Below are 13683 nucleotides of genomic sequence, written 5' to 3'. Positions count from 1 at the left end.
ATGCAATATAAATATATACTTTTCGCTTTAAGCATTCCATGAATTCTCCTAATTTTGTGCCTGGAGACTACAGAATTACACATCTCAGAAAGCTTTTAGAGAATGCAAAATCTAGAATTGTTTCAATGTATCCCAGTATGATAGAGAAAAAGCTCTCAATCCCAGTCTTTGGAACTCATCAGTAGAAAAGGTAGAGCACGCCAGTTCTTCAGGGCCACATGCCAGGTGGGTTTTCAAAATATCTGCACTGAATATGCATGAGGTACCTTTGCATGCAGTGCCTCCACTGCATGCAAACACATCTCAATCATATTCTTTGTGGATATTGTGGATCTCCTGAAAACCTGACTGACTTGTGGCACTCAAGGAATTGGCATTGACTACCCCGGATCATGAGTTTCAAGCTTGTGTTATTTCAGCTCCTTTTTGTGTTTCTAACCAGGTGTCTAATAGAGGAGTGGCCAACTCCAGCCCTCAAAAGCCACCATCCAGACCTGGTTTTCAAGATCTCCACAATGAATGGGCATGAGATAGATTTGCATACACATGGAGGGAGGAAGTGCATGCAGATCTAGCTCCTGCATATTCATTGTGGATATCCTGAAAACCAAGATTATTTGTGGCTCTCGAGGACCAGAGCTGGCCACCTGTCTAATATATGCACACATATTTTTCTGTGTTTTTGGGAGAAAGGCACCAGCACAACAAGGGGTTGAATTAACACAGGTTTGAAACTTGAGAACAGTAGCACCAATCATTAAGGCTTCAACCCTGGCTACTGTCTATTTGTGAATCTTTTCTATACATTCACAATTATATCTTTTTTTTTTTAAAATCTTTCTAACGTGGAGAGTATAACAAAAAACATTCCTTTGCCTCTTGCCTGGATCAGAAAAATGTATAATTGAACTTGAGGAAGAAGGTGGAGGGTTAAATGAGAAGGGCTGACCTGCGAGGAGGTGATAATTGACTTTCAATTGTTCACTGATTGAACTACTTAATAAAAGTCCAGGGTATTAACAGGTCTAGGCCAGTCATCCCATCTCGCAGCCGGATGCTTTGGCTGGGGTCTGGTAGAAACGGCAGAGCTCTTTGCTGCTGGCTTGTGTAGTTTCCTGCTGCATTGGTAAAAACATACAGCATTTATTTTCTGCTGTTTCTTGTTCTTTATTATTTTGCTCTGACCTCAGGGTGATGAGCAGAAGACAGACTATAAGGTGAGTGATGTTACGTAAATCTCTTAGAATGTGTATAGCTAAAGATGCGTTTCTTATTGTAAACTTGGTTGGCTTGTGGTGCTTTAAAGCTTGTAAAATGAAAGATCATGTGTTCTGAGTTTTCAGCTGTTTTTTTTTTTCTTTAAATCTTCCTTTGTGTCTTGTTTTACAATTAATTTGAGCTGTTCTGATTTTTCTTTGTATCTCCATAGCTCGGTTTGCATTGTGGCTTTGATTGCATTAATAATTCAGGTGAGAGCTGGTAAGAGGCTTTCCATTACTGCATGAGCACTTTTCTCTGACTATCTTGACATAGTTTGTAGCTTTACTTCATGTTGTGGCTTTATTTTTTTTTTTTTTTCTGCTTGCTCTCAAGATAGGCTGCAGTTGTATGAGAACAAAATGGAGACGGCTTCTGCCCTTGGGTACCAGAGCAATAATAACTTCAGCACAATTGCCAAATCCATGGGTGATGCAGCTAAACCCACCCAAGTGAGGTGGAACAGAGGCGCTGCCCCCTATATCCCTTTTTTAGAGCTCACTGAAAGTAAGTGAAAAACGTCTATTTGTTTTTTTGGGGTTTTTTAATCTCTAATACTAAACCAGGTACTGGTGTTTCTCCTTTTCTTTCTCTGCCACTCAAAGTGTAAACTAAGAGTGCTGTTACTAAAGATCTCTATGTATTTCTGTTTTACCATACCTTGCCATGAAAATGGTTCTTTTCAGGTTAAATTTTCATAAATACAACTAAGTGCATTGGATTGGGTTTTTGTTTTTTTAAAGTAAACTTTAAGTTTAATTGTGCTGTGCTTCTGTCTTTATTCTGGATCTGGCAATATTGGAAACTTAAAATGCATTTTAAGATATTTTGACTATAGGTTGGTAACCTAGTTGCACCATAGTTCTTAACATGGTTGGGCCAATTGGACAAGGAACTTAACTGTGTTTAGACAAAGACTGATTCCTGCTTTTTTAGGTATAAATGTTAGTATAAAACTGTCCCCTTGGTAGAGTTCAGCAGTAATTTTAACCCATAAGCGGGCCAGTCTAATAGTCGTGTGGGAAAACAGGCACTCGGGGCTGTGTGCCCAGCCACCTTCTTGGGTGTGTGAGAATATTTAAATGAGGGGTTGTGCAATCCAAGGAGGTGCTAGGGACAAAAGTGTGCCCCTAGTGCCTCCTTGGCAGTGGGTGCCCTCGAAGTGACTGTCAGTGGGGTAGGAAAACAGACACTCAATTCTACAAGCAGTTTTTCCTAGCCTATGCAAAACCATGGGATTAGGAAAATGGATGCTTGAGTATCTCTCTTCCTAACTTGATAGCTGGCAGTTTTTTAAACCTCTTGATTTCTCTTATCAGGCCGTGATACAGTAAAGTAACTTATTTAAATTAGGGTCCACAGCAAAAAGGCACTAGGGACACTAGTGCCTCTTTTTGGACAGGAGTGGTGGCTGCCAGAGGGTTTGACAGCAGATGCTCCATTTTGCCAGCATCTGTTCTCGAGCCCACTGACAGCCACGGATTCAGAAATCGGACGCCAGCAAAAATGAGCACCCAGTTTTCAACCCATGGGCCCATTTTAAATCTTTTTTTTTTTTTTTTTTAATTTCTAACTTTTTTTTTTTTTTTAACTTTTGGGACCTCAGACTTAATATTGCCATATTAAGTCGGAGGGTGCACAGAAAAGCAGTTTTTACTACTTTTCTGTGCGCTTCCCCGGTGCCGGCAGAAATTAACTCCTACCTTTTGGGTAGGTGCTAATTTCTTAAAGTAAAATGTGCAGCCAAGCTGCACATTTTACTTACTGTATCGCGTGGGAATGACTAATAGGGCCATCAACATGCATTTGCATGTTGCAGGCGCTATTAGTCTTTGGGGGGTTGGACACGTTTTCACCGCACTATTACCCCTTACTGAATAAGGGGTAAAGCTAGCGCATCCAAATGTACTGTATTGGACTGTAAGAAAGGTGGACTCGTATCTGAGAGTGGGAATTACAAAGCTATTGGGCAGATTGGTCTGTCATACTACATCTCTGCCATAAAACTTTTATTGGTATTCTCCACTCACATTGGGTCCTTTCTGTGTATCAGTACTCACCTACCCTTTTTTTTTTTTAAACCAAATCCATGGTTAGAAATAGTTCTGGAAATGTTAGCATGACTACTTGCACAGCTTACCAGCACTATCTTGTCCCCTTACATTCCCTAACACCAAAAGAAATCAGAGCAGCTAGAACTGTTGTGGTACTGAAGTGTGAGGGAGTTACTTCCTGATTGTGGCCCTGCAGAAGCTTTATTTCTGTTGGTGCTCTTGTCACCAGGTCAGTGAGGATTGTACTGGGAGAGGGCACACCAGTGCCATCCCCCCCCTCACCTCTCCTGGCTTACCCCTTCTGACTAATTGGACCCAAAAAAACAGGGGTCATTAGTGGGTACTTTGGGTCCTCTTGGCTGCACGTTCTGGAAACAAGAAAAAGGCATCTGCTGTGGGTTCTGAGTTAGTGTAGTGGGGGACATTAAAAATGGGACTTAGCCAATAGGACATGGTGTAAGGTCACAGCCAATCCTCTAGCTTCTCTGAAGCTAATGTGGGGATAAAGAGAGAACCATTACCCTGGGAGAGGCTGGCGCAAATAGTTAAGCCATGTAATTCAGGAAGTGCTATTTGCAGGAGCATTTTTCACCCTTGCCGCTTCACACTGGAAGTCAGGAGCTCTATGGGGCCGATGCAATAAGTGCACCCAACCTAGCTCACAGGCTTACACAGTTGTGCACCCAAACAAATGCATAGCAAATAGCACGCGTTACATCTAAATTCTGTGTAGATGAGGCTATTACCCACCCCCTCTCCGTTACTGGGTGCCCAACCCAAACTCCTTAACATGGCAGACCTTTTTAACTCCAACCCTGGAGATGGGAGTAAAATCAACTTGTGAGTCAAGGACTTATGAGAAAAAAAAGATGGTCCTCCTACTTAATCACTGACAACTTATATTTTTCCACCACAAGTAGTAAATCGAATGTATATTGGTTTGACTAAAGAACTTCTTTTGACTGTATAATTTGCATGCCCTTAGCAAGGTGTGCTTAACACTTCAACAAAATACAAAAGTTGGCCTGAAGAAACAGGATAAAACAGATGCTCATATTGAGCACCCATTGCAATTGTGGGTGCCTGATGCAACTGAGTGCTACAGACGCACATTTCCCTAGCATGCTCTATTTTCCACAGCCCCTCATTTAAATACCTCAGCGGGCACCCAAGGGATGTAGCTGCACATACACTAGAAAGATGGGCACTCAAGATGTGCTGAAAACAGGCCATCTGCCCCCATGTCTGAAACATCTTCCACTGGGCTACTAGCCTTTTTACATGGCTGCTGGACAAACTGCTGATATTCCCTTAAGATTAATGTGAAGCAAGCAAAAATGTCTAGATGTCTCATTTAAGAGGGTCACTCCTGGAGACTCTGCAAAGCAGGGAAGGGCCTAGGCTATCATCTTCTGCTGCTCCTGCCTCATGAAAAGGCTGAACATCCATTTCAAACAAATGGGTAGTTGAATCTGACTACTATCATTTTGGTTCAGTTTACTCTAAATAAATAAATGAATGTACTGTCCCTATCAGGCAAACATTTTGGGGTGTTGTGTATCAATGGTGGGGGAAGTGCCCCCTTGCTCACTGAAATCTTACTGGCTGAGCCAAGCCCAGGTGGGACCTCCCCAGCCACTTTAGAGGCTTAGCCATAAGAAATGGTTAAATTCCCCTACTCATTTCTGCCCTGCTAGAGTACTTTAAAAAAAAAAAAAAAGTGCATAAGTGTATTGTCACAATGGGCTTGGGGAGGGTGTGTTGTCTGCTGTTATCTTATGGCAGAATGAATATATGCCTGGCCTTCGGACCAGTGCCATATGGTTGTCACACTTGGTGCCAGCACCAGTTAAGATTCTGGCAGGGCCAGGGCAAGTGAGGATTGCTCCTGCCCTTTCTGTGGGGGTGAAGGCACAAAGGGGAACCAGGGGCTGGTGAAGGCCCTGGAATACCTGAGGGGTGGGTCCCCTGTTTGGAGGAGGGTTAATATTTTTGTTTGGCAAATAGGTAACTTTAAAAGGAAAATCAAGCTAAAAAAAATGTTGGCAGTACATCCTTAGTACCTTGTTTATCAGTCTTTGTCCTAAGCTGACACTTTCTACTTGGAGGGAGCTGGGTAGAACATAACCAGGACTGCCGGTGCCCTAGAAACTGAAGTGTCATGTAGGCATTTATAAGCCTTATGGACAGATTCATTTTTCAGCTGTAAACTTACTAGCCCTTGGCAACCCTGCCCAGCATGCTTTCACTTACCCCTTCCTTCTGTGGCAGCAGCTTCTCAGCATGGACCAGACTCCAGGCAGTTTTATAGCCCTGCACATGTGACTTTGGCTCCTGGTAATTTCCAGAGGGAAAAAAGGAGAATCTTACAAGTTTCTCCAAGAAATGTATGAATCCTACTGACAGCCTGTCATGGTTAGCTTCCAAACCACCTCTCCCACTCTGAGTTTATACAAACTCCCTGCTTGAGCTCTTACCTGCACTTTTATTTCCCTCCTTCCCACCACCCCACAATTAAACAATTTATCTGTGCCACAAATGTACTCTGTCCCCTTCCACTGCTTCCAGACACTGTAACCAACCATTCCCCCCCCCAAAAAAAAAAACAGGAAACTTGGAACAAAGTCCCAGTTTACTCTAGGGTTAGAGGTCATACAGGCAGTGTCTCAGGATGGAGGTAGAAGTGAAACTAGCTCTATAGCATGAGTAAGGTAAAGGAAGGATTAGTGGTGAACAGGGAATAGAAGTGGAAGACTGGCACAAGAACTGAAATGATTCAGGGCCACACAGGGTGGAGAGAACCTTGTTAAATTTGCTAAAATTCTTGGCTCTAGAGTTTGCATATAAAACTAGCCAAATGTGCCACAGTCTTGCAACACTGCAGAATTTCTCTGAACTACTGTTGGAAATTGAGGACTGTTATAGTTGTAGGCTTTAAAGTTCATCAGCACAACACGTGCTACTAGATTTAAAACAAATGTATAGATTATATACATTCTGTAACAAATTATCTAACATGTTAGTACCCCTGATTGAGCTGAATTTAAACATTGACAGTCAAGGTTTGGGGGGAAACTTTTAACCTGCCTGCCAATCTACCTTTCAGAAAAGACCCTGCCCTAAGAAATCTGTCCTTCAAAGTTCAGCACTTCTCTTCAATCTTTAACATCTGTATCCACCCTAACTGCAGTGTTGCTGAATCCTTCAACATTGAATGCTATACAAAAACTGGGACTGACAAAGCCACAACAATTTCCAACCTAAATGTCTTGCAACAGCTCATTGGCTTGACAGAAGCTAAAGCTTAATCTCTCCAAGTAGGGATGTGCAGCAAAAAAAAACTTGTGCTCATGCACCAAAATAGGACAGCAGAGCACATACCTGTTACAAAGTCTGAATTTCTTTGGTCAAACCATTAGGTGAATCCTTACAATCTTGCCCTCATCTGTTTCACCCTTGCAGCACACAGTCTCTCTCTTCAGGACAATCATAGGCAGGGGACACGCTCTATCCTGGGGCTAAGTTTCTCTAATGGGAGAGAAATTGATCTCCAGGTCCAAGATGCAGGGGGTAATTCTTGCTGTGAATGGATGTAAATGCCAAACAGGACACTTTGGCAGGTGTTCCAACTTAGTTTGAAGATAATTCTAAAAGTAATTCCCATACACTTTCATTTGCATCCATATCCCAAAATGATTCTCAGTTGTCTGAACATCCTTAGTATTGGGGTCAGATATGAGAACACTGGCATGAGGTGGGTGGGCAGCATTAAACTGGGTGATGGGCCACTTCTGGCCTACAGATTAAATTGCTGCTGCCACCCCCCCCCCTCCCCCCATGCTTCCCAAAACAAAGGGAATCTTCCCTCCTTGAGAAGAGACCAGAGGTCCAGAAGTTCTCAAACTCAGATACTAGAAACCACTCCAGCCATGTTGTAGACTGAGATGCACTGCTGCCTCCTATCCTTGGAACACCAGGTCATGAGGTCTGGCCTACCAGATTAGCAGCACTAACTTTCAGGCCGATACAGTAAAGCACGGCCGTGGTTACCCTGTTTCTAACCTGCTTTGTACACACAATTTGGCTGCGTAAGTCTAACCTGCGTTTCAGTATCCAGTTTTACGCGTCCTTAACGCTTCTTGAAATCGACACGTATCCCTTTCCGCCCGTGGCATGTATATGATATGTAAACGATTGGATTAGCTTTTCCCTCCCATATGGTAACGTGCGCCCAGATTATCACCTTTTTAACCAGCTGTTTTGCCACGTCTTTAACCTGCTAATTTACTGCCTACCCTGGTGTTAGTGTGGCGAACTTAGCCGCCCAGTCCCAAACCAACCCAATCCACAGAAAAAATGCTTCTCGCACAAGGGGGAAACTTTTTTACAAAAAATAAAGCAAGGCGCAGGGCGAAAATCATTTCTGGATTACGCTCGGGCATCAGGGATTGCCAGCTTGACAAGCGTCAGGCAAGCCCCAGCAGAGAGACGAAATTTCACGGGCAAATTTTCCCCCTGGCCACGGCCACGCAAGTCCCCAGCAGCAGTAGAAGGGCATCCATGGGTGCCTGTCTCCCATGCGGGCGCGCTGACAGCTCCGGAGCAGCCCCAGTCCTCTCTCACCTCCTGAGGCGCACACCATGGCTCCCCTGCCTCCGGGGGCAGCCTGCGGCAAGAGCGGCTTCAGCCCGAGGCAGATCGGGCGCTCCCCATGCAAGTCTGCTTCCAGCAGTCCATGCGCCTGTACGCCCAATTTGGGCACTCAAGGCAGCAGGTGCATGAACGCACACCGTGACCTCTGACATCCAGCCAGGCGCTCAGGTCACGGCGCGCGTTCATGCGCCTGCTGCCTTGAGTGCCCAAATTGGGCGTACAGGCGTGCGTTCATGCACTTTCGCCGGCAGGGGCTGCTGGGAGCCGCCTTGCATAGGGAGCGCCCGATCTGCCCCAGGCTGCTGAAGCCACTTTCACCGCCGGCTGCCCCCGGGAGAAAGGAGCCGCGGTGCGCGCCTCGGGAGGAGGGGAGAGAGGACTGGGGCAGCTCCGGAGCTGTCAGCGCACCCGCACGGGAGACTGCACCCATGGAAGCCCTTCTGCTGCTGGGGGCTTGCATGGCCGCGGCCAGGGCAGGTGAGCAAGGGCTTGGGGGAAAGTTTGCCCATGAAATTGTCTCTTGCCCATCCGAAGGAGGAGAAAAAATCTGAGTTGTGAGCACAGGTGCTTTGTTGTGCTCCTGCTGCCGATCGCTGGCTGCTGGGGCTTGCTGGCAGCGGAGTCTGTAGGAGAACCATCCACTTTCCTGGTGGAATGACAGGTACCAGTGCACCCAGGATGCTGTATACTGCTCTATACAGTAAAATGGATTGCACATGCCTACTGCTTCATGGACTTGCTTTGGACCCGGCTTGCATTTGCGTCTCATTTGTATCGAGCGGTATGTGATCCAAACTGTGCGTGTGGCAAACGAGGGTGCGCCGGGCACTGCCGCACTCTCTTACGCGTCCTTACTGTATCGGCCTGTTTGGCTTAAAGTCCAACCTAAAATGCCACACTGAGCTCCCACTCTACCTAATTTGGAGCAGGCAGCAAATACCTGCTAGCAGAATGCATAATCTTGGTCACACCCTCCCCAAATATAGAATAAGGGAACACAAACAAATGACCTAGAAACCAGACTGCATACAATATAACACTGCAAAATTGAACATTCACTTTCTCTTATATTGAGTAAAATACAAATATGAGAGAGATGCTCTAATTACTAAACTAAAAATACAAATTCTCTACCTTTGACTATACACTATTTTAACTACATTGGTCCCAGACTCTTCCACTTTTCTTTTTGTCTTCTAGGGTTTCCTTTTCCATTCCTACATAGTCTCTTGCTGCTTTCAACTTTTTTCAGCCTGTCTACTCATAGCTAGACTTCACTCCTTCTCACCCTAAAGTCCAGTCTCCGTTTTTGCATGTTATCTTCCTAAAAGCTTTCCATTACTCACTCCCTTCCCAGCCCAAGTCTCATTTCCTCCCTCTGTACTTACCCTGTTCAGACCTCAGCTACTTTCTTATCTCTAATCTTCTCACATCCCATCCCCTGCTCCCAGTTTCCTTGTTTATCCCTACCTAGCCTATTACATCATTTCAAATACCTCCCTAGACCTATTCCCATGCTCACCCCCACACTCATACCACCCAACTGCTGTCTTCCCTGGCCTATTCTTCCCAAGTTCCCACTCACCTGGTCTTGAGTGCTGGTCTCCACTTCCCCCCAAATCAGTCTGAGTCCTTTAGTTTCTCTCTTCACCCTCACCTTTTGTCCCCTCTCCCCAAGGAGATTCAAATGCCTGGGTCCTGCTACAGGCAGTGGGCAGGAGCAAGAAACCCTCTCCCAGCTGGATCACTCCCTTTGTACTTTCCTTTCAGTACACCACTGGTGCCACTTAAACATTCTTTGAATGTAGCTGAATTAAATCTTAGGTTCAGTCAGATAAGGTTAGACCTGCTCTCAGGCAGGCCTAAACTTATCCAGCTCAGTTAAATTGGATAACTTAGGCCTGTCCTAGAATGCCTCTTAAATTTAGCTGGATAAAATGTGGCCACAAAAGCTGCATGCTATTTTCAAATATTCTGAACATTTTTATGGCAAAAAGGAGCCAGAGGAAGACTGTGTATGTAACAGAACAAGGAAATGCATGTGGAAACTGTTAGCTAAATAGTTGTACATTTTGTAATTTAAAAATGCACTAAAAGCGCATGACTGTGCATAAGCTTAAGTCGTTTTGTCCTTCAAAATGGCCATTCCTTAATCTATAAACATGTGAACTGCACATTAAACTAACTGATCTTTGTAAATCTTCAGGCAAGACATTGGACAGATATTGCTGTAAAAACGGAGGCACTTGTATCCTGGGTAGTTTCTGTGCATGCCCAAGATTCTTCACTGGAAGATACTGTGAATATGACATGCGGGCCAGGTAAATAAGATCTTAAAAAGGGTGGCTTTTTCCCTGTATCATCTTTAAAATTGACAGAGTAATGTCCTGTTTTGCAGCAATTGTGGTGGTGTTGCCCATGGAAACTGGTTGGAGGGTCCTTGTTCTTTGTGCAGATGTGTCTATGGGACCATGCACTGTTTCCCCTTCAAGTTTCACACACACTGTGGTAAGTGCCACCCTTGTCCTAAAATATAGTAGCAGTTCCCTTAGCTGAAATTTGATGCACATTATACTTTACTGCAGTGAGGTAGCAGATTTCAGCTTCACTATACTAACATCTTGCTTTTCACCTGACCCTGTTGTATAGCCAAACATTTTGGAAAGCTGGAAAAGCAGAGATTAACACATGCTACACACTTCCTCTTTAAGATATTATAGTTCACAAAGGGTAACGTTTAATTTTGTTGCCAATTGTTGGTGAATTTGTGGCTAAACTTCTAAATGTAGAGCCCCCTTATTAGATCTGTACCACAGAAGCTTCTCAGAAAACCTGTCTGCTCATGATGCAAGAAGCCTAAAGCTTCAGAGGTGATCCAAGAACACTAAGACATGTGAGCCTGATGTTTATGCTCAGCAAGATGGTAGAAGCTACTAAGGATGTGCTGTCCTGTTCTGTTTAAATTAGTACACACTAACTTCAACAATGTTGAGCTAGGTCTATTTACATGGCCTGTAATTGTTTGAGAATAGATTCTAGGCATGTGCACGTGTCACTTTAAATGTGCCCTATTTCTAAAACAAATATTTTTTTGGTTGCACATCTCTAGAATCTATTCTCAATTTCTGTCCATATAGATATGGCTTAATGGAAGAGGCATGGTTTTTCAAAAAGCTTGCCTCAAACTTTTTTTTAAGCTCTAAAACTTGTAGAGGTGAACTAGCTTATAGTGTAATCTTGCTTTTCAGAAAGCATTTGGCAACCTTCCAGGAAATTCATCAGGAAAAGAAGGCATGTTGTAGTTGCTAACTGGTTAAGACAGGAAATGGAGAGTAAGACTAAATATCTAATTTTCCAATAGGTCATTGGAGTACATCAGATCTGTACTAGGACTTGTTATCAAATCCATAAGTGAGGTGATCAAACTTTGCAAATGACAGTTGTAAAATAGCAATGGATTGTGAGGAAATGGTAATCTGAATAGCAGACTATTTAATTTGGAGGAGTGCAAAGCAGTGCACATGAGGGAGAAAAATTTCAGATATTAAAATAAAAGCACACCTCATACTAACCAGAAAAGTTTAAACATCTTGAACTTCTGCTATCCATGCACAATCCAGCAATGGAATATGTTGCTAGAAGTTGTCAAGGTGATTAGCATAGTGGGATTTAAGGTATTTTTAAAAGTTCTGACGTCTAAATTAGCCACTTCAGTTTCTCTACCTCTTAATTCTTGTGGAGAGAAACTTGAATATATATGCACAATAGTATGAAGACCAAAATGGCCCATCCAGTCTGATCAGGATATTCAGGGTAGAAACTGATATTCCGTGCAGGTTTGTTGGACCATTGATCCTGACCCAGCAGGGCATTTAAGTATTTGCAGTTTTCACCATAATATGAATCAACCCTAGACTCTTCCTTCAAGTAACTTTATAAAAAAAAATTTGGAATGGATGCTCAGATTTTAATAAGCACAGTTGGGACTTTCTGCATGAGGCTCACAATTTTGCAGACTGAAATCTTTGCTCCTGTTTATAACAGTTCCTCTTCTCTGCTGAAAGGAACAGAGCTACAGGTTTCTATTGTCTGATTAGGGTGTTTCTAAACTTCTTCTTAGATTAGGAAACCTTGCTCAGTCAATTGCTAATTTACATTTTCAAAGAATCTGTCACCTGCCTCTATGCTAAGAGCTATTTTCAGATGTCCAAGCAGAATATGCAAAAGGCTTTGAATTCTAGAAGAGGTGGTAACTATCACCTGCTTCCTGAGGGCTGGGCTTTGGCACTCATTTACGTACTTGCCAGTCCAGCACTCATGCAGACTTATCCCTTCAAGTCTTGATTACCTGAAATGCTCTCAAGATGAGAGAGCTGGGGAAGCTCAGGTCAGAAAAAGGCTTAATGCTTGTGTGGTTTGTTTTTTTTTTGTAGATCCAAAAAATACACATGAAGAGAACCTCATAGCAAAGACAAGCTCTAAGTTGCAGTGGACGAGAGGTTATTGGATCCTGACACTACTGCTCATTGCTGTTTGCTGTTGGATCTAAACAAACACAATCCATGGACTGCATGCACAGGACAGCTGTGGCATTTTGTAACCTGGACTTGTTAAAGTGGATGGCATATTGGTCAAACTGATTATTGGGATTCCTATCTTCATTTTTGGGGGAAGTAGGGATTTTTAATACTTCCAAAAAAGTTGAAGATATTAAAAGCTATCTGTTTTGATGTCCAAAAAATGGTCTTAAACAATATAAAGTTATATGCAACTTAAAAGTTAAAACTGGGTTGTCTTATCAAAGGAGTTGACTAGCCCTTGCCATTTAAAATACATTTCTGGTTGTTACTGGCTCCTGTGGCTTTCCCTCTGCAGTTCAGTGTGGTCTGATTTTTGTTTTCTGAGGGCAAGGTCAGCAAGTGCTGGCACTTGGTGGAAGTGCTGTTATGCTGTTGGTTCCATGTAACTTAAACAAAAATAGCCTCTTAAAATGCCTAAGATACTATTCTGTATCATTTTGTTTTCTAACAAGTGTAAAGAAATTTAGGCTTGACTTTCTTCCAGTGGTAAATATAAAAAAAAAACTAGTTTCATGATCCTTCCTACCCATCTTTTGTGGTAGCCCTGCTTTTAAATAGCATACTTTGTTCTAAATTTAATTTATTTTAATTTGCAGTACTGTAAAACAGGGCTGGGCTGTATACATGTTACATCATATTCAAATTTAAGTTTAGTTTATAGCCTTTTTTTTTTTTCAATAAATTTCCTAGGTTTCATATGCTTAACATGTCATTATTTTCAAACGACTGCTGTTCTGGGTTCATGTGCACACCATTCATTTCAAAATAGAATTTCACCTCCATTAATTAAAAGGTGAAATTCTATACAAGAAACGCCAGCAGTTTGTAGTGTTTGATAACAGGAAATTCATACTCTAGGAAATATAGGGATTTTAGTCTCCTCCAATTAAGGAATATAGGACTAAATATAGACAGTTCATTGGCCCTTTTGGAATACCAAAATTTTCTAAATTCCATAGAATAAGTTCAGAGCTTCTTAACTAGTTTCTCAATGCAGATTGAGTTCATATCAGTGACTTTCTCTAGTGGTCAGTACATGGTACTAGTAGTTAGCCAGATTGTTCTGGTCTTGATTTTGGTATGGCCACTTTTTTTTTTTTTTTTTTTTACACTCCAAGCATCTTTTGGTTTAATAGTCA

General features: G+C 42.8%; 1 protein-coding gene across 6 annotated transcripts; it reads left to right on the top strand.

Annotated features, from left to right (window-relative positions):
- The first annotated feature begins 1017 nt into the window (after positions 1–1017).
- On the top strand, positions 1018–13048 carry LOC115099918 (cryptic protein-like). Of its 6 annotated transcripts, none has more exons than XM_029617957.1 (6): positions 1018–1217; positions 1430–1469; positions 1598–1764; positions 10171–10285; positions 10363–10472; positions 12398–13048. In XM_029617957.1, exons 3-6 carry the CDS (start codon positions 1620–1622, stop codon positions 12511–12513), a joined length of 486 nt encoding a protein of 161 aa, XP_029473817.1. In that variant the 5' UTR covers positions 1018–1217; positions 1430–1469; positions 1598–1619; the 3' UTR covers positions 12514–13048. The 6 variants fall into 6 exon arrangements, with proteins under 6 accessions (XP_029473817.1, XP_029473808.1, XP_029473826.1 ...); XM_029617948.1 differs by having other exon boundaries at positions 1594–1764; XM_029617966.1 differs by having other exon boundaries at positions 1591–1764.
- Positions 13049–13683: the final 635 nt, after the last annotated feature.

Source organism: Rhinatrema bivittatum, chromosome 1, assembly GCF_901001135.1.
Source record: "Rhinatrema bivittatum chromosome 1, aRhiBiv1.1, whole genome shotgun sequence".
NCBI classification, from domain to species: Eukaryota; Metazoa; Chordata; class Amphibia; order Gymnophiona; family Rhinatrematidae; genus Rhinatrema; species Rhinatrema bivittatum.
Note: the sequence above shows the minus strand (reverse complement) of the source record. Positions and strands in the feature narration are given on the sequence as shown.